The sequence below is a fragment of the Erpetoichthys calabaricus genome, chromosome 7, assembly GCF_900747795.2.
Source record: "Erpetoichthys calabaricus chromosome 7, fErpCal1.3, whole genome shotgun sequence".
Lineage (NCBI taxonomy): Eukaryota > Metazoa > Chordata > Cladistia > Polypteriformes > Polypteridae > Erpetoichthys > Erpetoichthys calabaricus.
The window spans coordinates 128,906,132-128,915,619 of NC_041400.2; the positions used below are offsets into that span (position 1 = coordinate 128,906,132).

The following is a 9,488-nucleotide window of genomic DNA, read 5'->3' on the forward strand; positions in this document are numbered from 1 at the left end:
TGTCAAGAACTACTAAAAAAAATAGTTATGTATTATTTAAATGTGGATATAAATCAAGACAAAAACATATTCATTATTCGTATTCATTACATTATGATGCAGCAATAGTAGATTACTTTGTTATGCAAGCAATCTTAGTTACTAACCTTGTAAAATCAGTTAATATTATTAACTAAAATAAAGCTATGCTTTGTTATCCTAGTATGGGTGGAACAGAAATGTAACCTTCTCATGTCAAAAATATATATTAAAAGAGTTAAAAGACCAGCATACAATGACAAGGAAAAAACATAAGACAGAACGAGCAAACATTTCATAAAAATATGAATTTACTTTTTACTATACACACATACATACAAATCTACATACATATATACATACATACAGATACATATATGTATGTGTGTGTGTGTGTGTGTGTGTGTGTGTGTGTGTATGTATATACATTTATATATATATATATATATATATATATATATATATATATATATATATATATATATATATATATACACACACACACACACACACATACATACACACACATAGATATATATATACACACACACACAAAAAGAGGTCACTAAAAGATGTGTCACACAAATTAATCACTTTTCTTTTCAAGTGCACTTCAGTAGTGCTGTTCAAAACAGCTGTTCACTTGTGTCCTTACATGAAGCATATTTTATCCAATTAAGTCTTTTCTTCTGTTTGTAAATGAACATATTGTAGTTTTTCAAGTGGACATAGACAGAAATGTTCAAATATCATCTAGCAATTAACAGAACAGGAATCTGATTTTGCCTTTCCCGCAGAGTTTATAATTCTCCTGAGGCATCTTCCAAACTCCTCTAGAATCATTCTTTCTGCCAAAGCTTGGGAAACATTCGCCCTCTCTGCTTCCTCTGCCTGTTCCAATAAACATTCACAAGTGGCTTCAGCTACTTCTTTGGTGACAAATGTGTAGGGCAACCTGCAACAGAATTAATAATTATGACACTGGATCGACTTTCCCATACAGTTTTAAATAAATTAACAAAAAATCTACTGTTAACACCAATACAAAGATCAAAATAAACACATTTTCATGCTTTTGATGTAAACTACTTAGAGCTTCTAAGCACTACAAACACTGGGATGCACAAATCTGAAGCAAATTCCTGATCATGTTATCATATATTCATTTTATTTTTAAGTTTTAGTTTTACATGTCACTCAAGAAACTTTGACATGTCACTATCATGTGAAATGCAATTTTAGCAATGTGAACTCCTACCAGGCTGGACTCCTCACCAATGATTGGACGGCCAGGATTGGGTGTACGGGGCAGGTCTTCAACTTAAATGCTTGTGTGTGTCTTAGTATGTTCTGTTTAAAATTCATGACAGAGTTTTCCAGAATTGATTTATTTAACAATATTTTAGAAAAAAAATACATGCTTTTGAATGATGTGAGCATACGATTGTAGCAGTTCACATGTGGATTATGCAAAACAAGCAGAATAATGATAAAAAAAGCAAAGTTCATTACAATCATTTAAATTCTTAAAAATATAAGCAAATTCTTAAACTACACTTGAAAACGTACTAATTGAAACTGAACTATGTGAAAGAAAAAAACACTTTATTTGGGGAACTGAAAGAAAAGAAAAAAAACAATAAAGAGGAAATAGATAAAATTAGCAAAATTAATGATGCATGCCCAGTACTATTTATTGGCTAGCGATGGAATTAGAAAAAGTGGCTTATTATGAGAAAACCAAATCCCTTTGTCAATTAAAAAGCAACTTGAATACTACATAATACCTAAAAAGCAATTCCTCTTGTTAAATGTATGCAGTATTAATGTTATGCCTCAACAAGAAGGTGAAGAAAGGTTTAACATGCTGTGAATCAAATATTTCAAACAACAAATGCTAGTCAAACATGAGAAATTTATGATGTACCATAAACTACTTAAATGTATTTATAGCAGACTAAGATAAATTAGAGACAAATGAAAGACCATGCAACTTTTACTACACGATAGATACGGTGTGATGTATAAGGCCACTGTTTGCTTTATTTATCAATTTGATGTATTGCACAGTATGTTCACTCTTAACATGGCATCAGGACTCTTTCATTCATATCATCACAATACTCTACTATGTTGATTTTTCCCTCAAATACCGTTGTTTATAGTATTGTTCTTAATAAAATATGTATTTATATGACCAATCTGTTCTGAGATTTGTCAGGCAGATCTTTCAGGGTGTGGTAGTTATACTTACTAATGGTGGCAACTTGTTGCACATTGTTCAGCACATTATAAAAATTACTATACTCTGTATGCATGACAATAACTGGGCTATAAACCTATAATTACCAAATAGCTAATTAAAAGGAAAAATCTCATTTATACATCATCCAAAATAAAAGATCTCATATACAGTACATTCTCTATGGTGAAGTAAATAAACAGGAAGCTATCTTCTTAGATTTTTCTTTACTTATTTTTGTATTTCTCACTAATTATGATACATTTATACTAAATGTTCTTCTATTGAAAAACCTTAACACATTATTATTTTGAAAATCATTAGCAAAAGGGCACTTGGCTGGCAGAAGGTTATATTTTATAGTGACAGCTGAGTAGCTTGTTTTACAGAATGGAATTAAATCATTAGCAGAATCCACAAAAGCACCCCACCATCTGATAAAAATTACACATAGTATTTCTGTTAGGGCTGATGCCTCAACCTTGTACAAAAAAATTTAAATAATTTTTGCATAGATCAACATTTAAATTTCCTTACTAACCTTCCACTCCCACTTGTGACAGCTGGCGTTCTTGTTAACAGGTCAGAGATCTGAGAGGAAAGTTTTGTTTTGGCTGCCGTTTGTTGCTGAACACGTACTTCAGCTGCATCTGCCAAGTGCATTAAAGTCTTTCTTTCTGGACTTTCCTCAAAATTTTTACAACCAATGCATTTACATATTGAAGAACACATGATTTTTGCCTAAAAAAAAAAAAAGAAATTAATCAAGAATAATTCTCACTATTAAATATTATTTGAGTTGAAATGCAAGATTTTAAAAAAACGTTACACATACAGTACTTGCATGTATTGTGTAATTTTAACATATCTTCACAACAAAACAAGAACTTGTTGAGGTCTAGAATTCACATACCATTCATCAGATTCTATGTCTGTGTGCCTATCAGCACTAATAATGTGCAATAATACTTATTCATTTTGGTTAAGGATGAAGTACTAATTCACATACATACATACATACATGAAAAATGAAATCTCTCAAGATTTACTAAGGTTAAAAGAAAATCCTTCCCCAGCACATCACTTGACCATTGAATGCTCAACTTCTAATAAATATGTAAGTAATGCATACTATATACTGCGCTCATAGTTTTTGGTAACTTTTTAGGACAAGTAACGTTAATACATGCACAACTCATTGACCTTCCTTTATTCAGACTTCATCAGTTTACAGAAACAACTCTATTGTCAATTAACTTGATGGAACATTAAAGAAAGTGACACTGAACACTCTTGCAAATCCAGAAAAACGACCAGATGGAAACCACATGGAAGCCAAAAATACTGATTTTTACATGAATTTCACAGTAATTACAAGCACTGTATAAACGTAAACACATATTAATGTTTTGTTTTTGGAGATACTCATCTGCCTTAATAGTGACACACATGAGCTGTGGAAAAATAAATAAATAAATAAAAACTCACAGATCACTGGTTTTAGAAGTTTAAATAGTCTATATGATTCACAACGCTGAATAACTGTAAAAATGAGTTGGCAAATACTATAAATAAAAACACAAAAAAGCACATTTTAAATAAACAATGCTATTTCAAATTATTAAAGTACACTTATGGGTCATATTGCTCAAGTTAGTTTGTCTTCAGCATCCTAAATGGACAAGCTTATATAATGTATACTTGACATCTTTATGCCATTTTATTTGACATATATTTGCTCTATATTTGTTAATACAGGTCAAATACCATTATAGCAAATACCAAAGTAATGAAGCCCAGACAAACATTCATACGTCATCATGTTAAATGGATTTCGTTTTAACAAAATGTATAACGAACATTTTTTGACCAAAAATGGTCACCGAAGATAATAATGCGATGCAAAAATGCTTATTGTCATGCATACACTTTCGCCAAGTCTCAGGAAACCTGCAACAGGCTGTCTCTTTCTAGTTAGACCAAAAGAAAGTGACAGTCTTGCAAAATTTTCCTGTCTCGGGCAGTCTTGGCAAGGCATCATACACAGCTCTGAATTCTGAGTGTTTGCGTGGGTACTTGTGTCATCTGCAGATATTATACTGTTCAAGTTTCATGAACAAAAAAAAAAAAGAGAGAAACTGTGTCAGTTTACAGTGAAAGAAGAAGTAACAATCCTAGAAAAAATTGAGTCTGTAATGAAGAAAAATGATGTGAAAGCATTTGGAATTGTGCCTTCAATGCTGTCAACAATTTTGAAGAATCGAAAAAAATGGAAGACAAAGTTAAAAATCAGAGGTCAGAACCTGAACACAAAAAAAAAAAAAATTGGACGCGTGTTTGTATTTCTATAAAGAACTTACATTTAACATCTTATTTTTACTCTGCATTCATACTTGTACTTCTATAAAAAAAATTTGGACGTGAGTAGGCTTTGTGCCCTAGGAACCAAGATACCCGAACTATTCTATAACGTTTCAGTAATTATTTACCGCTCTGATGCTGATCTTTCTGATCATAAAATAGGTCATTACAATAGCAATTGACAAGAAGAATTCAAAATTAAATGAAGAATTATAGATTGCCATAATTTTCAAGATATCATCAAAAATCCATTTGATGATTCCTCTAGAGTGCTTCTTTTTCTTGCATGATTTGGCTCAAAAACTGATCAGCACATCGTCATCTCATAACAGGCTTAAATTTCGAATTTGGTATTTTTCCATCCATTCATTTTAGTTCTAGACCATCCTCAAGAAACTGTTGACACACAGACACACACCCATCATTGAGATATCAATGTTTTCTGTATCGGGGCCCTAAAATATCAAGATCCGTTGAAAACCGGAAATTGAAATCTTGATGAATCTAAAGCTTTCACTCCTCCCCCAAAGACGATAGATTATCCCCAAAGCTGATAGATTATAGTGGGGGAGGGTGCAAAGTAAAAAGCTATATCTAATGTCTCATTTTCAAATAAAATATGTTTTGCAATTTCAAGAAGTGCTTTTTTTTTTTTTTTTTTAATATACGTAAATACAGGTATTGTCAAGTTTAGGTAACAGTTAGATGAATGAGAGACAGAAAGATGTATCCCAGTTGGGTGTTAAATATTGTAAACATCATGCGAAAAGGACACTACGCAGTACGCCACAGCTGAGCAGCTACAGAGTTGTCCTTGCACTGCTGCCATTAGAGATGGTGTATCACCGGCGACCTTGGTCACAACAGTACAGTGGAACCTCGGTTCATGAACGTCTCGGTACATGTACAAATCGGTTCACGACCACACACTTGGTATACGAACAAGCCAGTTTCCCTTTCGGTTTGTACATGTTCAGTCTCTCCCTGTGCATTTCCTGTGCAGCAAGCAAGAGAGAGAGCGCGCGAGACACACACACACACACACACACAGGCAGTGGGAGACAGAGACAGACGCACACACACAGGCAGCGGGAGAGAGAGGGCCGTGCGCACACACACAGGCAGCGCAAGAGAGAAACAGATGCGCACACACACAGGCAGCGCGAGTCAGAGAGAGGGCTGGACTCATAAGGTAGAGAAGGCAGTTAAAGAATGCACTGGGCTTGATTTCGTTTTCACTTCTGTTAACAGCGATCGGTTCGTAGCGTGTATTGTTGCAATGTTACTTTTCTTGGTGGTTTATTAAATTACGGATTTTTCAAATGTTCATTTTCTTCCCTGTGCTTCAAACTCATTAAAAAAAAAGTGTTTTTAGCCAGCGGTTGGTAGCGCTATAGCGCGAACTATTGCAGTGTTAGTTTTCTCTGTTGTTCAAGGTTTTCTCAGTGTTATTCAATGTTTTTACATTTAGTTTACTATTACGCTGTGCATTCTATGGTTTAATTAACTATATTTCTGCTTAAAAACTTAAAAAAAAAATATTTACATACAGTTCGTATGGTCTGGAACGGATTAATTGTATTTACATACAATCCTATGGGGGAAATTGCTTCGGTTCACGACCAAATCGGTTTATGACCAGAGTTTTGGAACGAATTATGGTCGTGAACCGAGGTTCCACTGTATATGTATTTTCCTTATATTCGTTATAACAAAATTTCTATTATAACAAAATATTTTTATGACTCCATGAATTACATTACAACAAGATTCCACCTGAACATTGTCACTTCAGCTCCTGCTGATGTATGTTTGAAATTAAATCCAGCTAACAAGTAGAAACAAATTATTCTCCACTGATACGTGTATTTATGAAACTGGATTTCATTAAATTCACTTCAAAATTGAAAGGATATACAAATGAATCATATCATATATTAACTAAATCATTCAAAGCTTTATAGTTAGGACTTTGAAGTGTTGTGAAGATAAATAAAATATGCAATACTGCTGCCTCTTGTTTTTCTTTCTGCACTCCAAACTACACATCAGAAAGAAGGTCAAATATACAGTACTTAATATAATGCTTTTAAAGTAGCCGGCTTTCTATTTTTTTTGACATAACAAACACAGAGCACTTCGGCATAAATAAGTAATTTATTTTAAAAGAAAATTGTAAGAGGCCAACACAATGTTTAGCAGCAGATAATAGCATATATAACTTTCAAAATACATCAGAATTGCATTTCACAGTCAGTAAATTTCACTAAAAGCACATCTTACCCACGCATACAGTACCCTAGAATATACTAAAAACAAAAGTCAAATATCATGAAGAGGAGAAGAAAAAAAAAAAATTTGTCTTAATTGCAGTAGTCCTCTATCAATCACATATCTGCAATATTAAACTATAATACTTCACTAGAAGAATTATTGTTTAACAGAACTAACCTCATAGCACTCGCAATAATTCTTAAGACAACCTGACCGCTTGCAGTTACAGCCTTTACTGTGCCTGCGGTCCGATTCACCTTCTTTTCCTTTTCCAATCTTCGGCTTGAAAGCTTCAGGATTCCGATCCAGGCAAGCCTGGAAACAATTAAAACTGTTTTACAACCTTAAACAGCCAAACTGGAAAAAAAACGTCACAATATCATGTAAAAAAATCAATGAAGGATTAAGCTATGAGGGAAAAAATGTTTCAAATAAAAGTATTCAAAAAATGAGAGCAATTAATCTTTCAACCAGAACTTACATTAGATGATGGAATAGATATAAACTAGCAGTTTTGGTTGTTAGCCCTCAAACACACCCAGAAAATTAGCATGGTCTACAAGCAATAAACTGTACCCTTTGAATTTACAGTGCATCCGGAAAGTATTCACAGTGCATCACTTTTTCCACATTTTGTTATGTTACAGCCTTATTCCAAAATGGATTAAATTCACTTTTTTTCTCAGAATTCTACACACAACACCCCATAATGACAACATGAAAAAAGTTTACTTGAGGTTTTTCCAAATTTATTAAAAATAAAAAAATTGAGAAAGCACATGTACGTAAGTATTCACAGCCTTTGCCATGAAGCTCAAAATTGAGCTCAGGTGCATCCTGTTTCCCCTGATCATCCTTGAGATGTTTCTGCAGCTTAATTGGAGTCCACCTGTGGTAAATTCAGTTGATTGGACATGATTTGGAAAGGCACACACCTGTCTATATAAGGTCCCACAGTTGACAGTTCATGTCAGAGCACAAACCATGCATGAAGTCAAAGGCATTGTCTGTAGACCTCCGAGACAGGATTGTCTCGAGGCACATATCTGGGGAAGGTTACAGAAACATTTCTGCTGTTTTGAAGGTCCCAATAAGCACAGTGGCCTCCATCATCCGTAAGTGGAAGAAGTTCGAAACCAGCAGGACTCTTCCTAGAGCTGGCCGGCCATCTAAACTGAGAGATCAGGGGAGAAGGACCTTAGTCATAGAGGTGACCAAGAACCCGATGGTCACTCTGTCAGAGCTCCAGAGGTCCTCTGTGGAGAGAGGAGAACCTTCCAGAAGGACAACCATCTCTGCAGCAATCTAGCAATCAGGCCTGTATGGTAGAGTGGCCAGTCGGAAGCCACTCCTTAGTAAAAGGCACATGGCAGCCCACCTGGAGTTTGCCAAAAGGCACCTGAAGGACTCTCAGACCACGAGAAAGAAAATTGTCTGGTCTGATGAGCTAAAGATTGAACTCTTTGGTGTGAATGCCAGGTGTCACGTTTGGAGGAAACCTGGCACCATCCCTACAGTGAAGCATGGTGGTGGCAGCATCATGCTGTGGGGATGTTTTTCAGCGGCAGAACTGGGAGAATAGTCAGGATAAAGGGAAAGATGACTGCAGCAATCTACAGAGACATCCTGGATGAAAACCTGCTCCAGAGCGCTCTTGACCTCAGACTGGGGCAACGGTTCATCTTTCAGCAGGACAACGACCCTAAGCACACAGCCAAGATATCAAAGGAGTGGCTTCAGGACAACTCTGTGAATGTCCCTGAGTGGCCCAGCCAGAGCCCAGACTTGAATCCGATTGAACATCTCTGGAGAGATCTTAAAATGGCTGTGCACCAACGCTTCCCATCCAACCTGATGGAGCTTGAGAGATGCTGCAAAGAGGAATGGGCGAAACTGGCCAAGGATAGGTGTGCCAAGCTTGTGGCTTCATATTCAACAAGACTTGAGGCTGTAATTGCTGCCAAAGGTGCATCGACAAAGTATTGAGCAAAGGCTGTGAATACTTATGTACATGTGATTTCTCAGTTTTTTTTATTTTTAATAAATTGGCAAAAACCTCAAGTAAACTTTTTTCACGTTGTCATTACGGGGTGTTGTGTGTAGAATTCTGAGGAAAAAAATGAATTTAATCCATTTTGGAATAAGGCTGTAACATAATAAAATGTGGAAAAAGTGATGCGCTGTGAATACTTTCTGGATGCACTGTATTTAATGGCTTGGAAAACTGGAGAATGCTTTATCTAATTAACTTTTACTAGTTTATATTGTACATGCACTTAGTTGCAATGTTATTTGGCATACCTGTCTAATACTGGGACCTTTTTTGCACATTATACAAGGAATTGATTTAAAATGACACTTGAAGCATTCTTTAAAAATGCTGGGGAAAACAGCATCAAGCAATTTCTGCATCTTTTTGGCCACATATTTATGCTCTTAGCCTCCAGCCTTAGTCTCTCAACTTTCCCCAAATGTGATCTACTGCATTGAGATCTGATGACTGTGCAGGCCATTACAGTAAACTGAAAACACTACAATCACCAACCTATACTACTGACACAAGGCAGGATGTATTCATGGATTTTTGCTCTTT

The 9,488-nt window shown here is 35.2% G+C and overlaps 1 protein-coding gene across 4 annotated transcripts in view; it reads right to left on the reverse strand.

Annotated features, from left to right (window-relative positions):
• Nucleotides 1-505: 505 nt before the first annotated feature.
• lin54 (lin-54 DREAM MuvB core complex component) overlaps nt 506-9,488 on the reverse strand; it is a 100,234-nt gene continuing 91,251 nt past the window's right edge. For all 4 annotated transcript variants that reach the window (XM_028805364.2, XM_028805365.2, XM_028805362.2 and 1 more), the window contains 3 exons: nt 7,073-7,210; nt 2,802-3,001; nt 506-973 (listed from right to left, as the gene is read on the reverse strand). In XM_028805364.2, the coding sequence (XP_028661197.1) occupies nt 772-973; nt 2,802-3,001; nt 7,073-7,210 (540 nt within the window). In that variant the 3' untranslated portion in view covers nt 506-771. The remainder of the gene's footprint in view (nt 974-2,801; nt 3,002-7,072; nt 7,211-9,488) is intronic.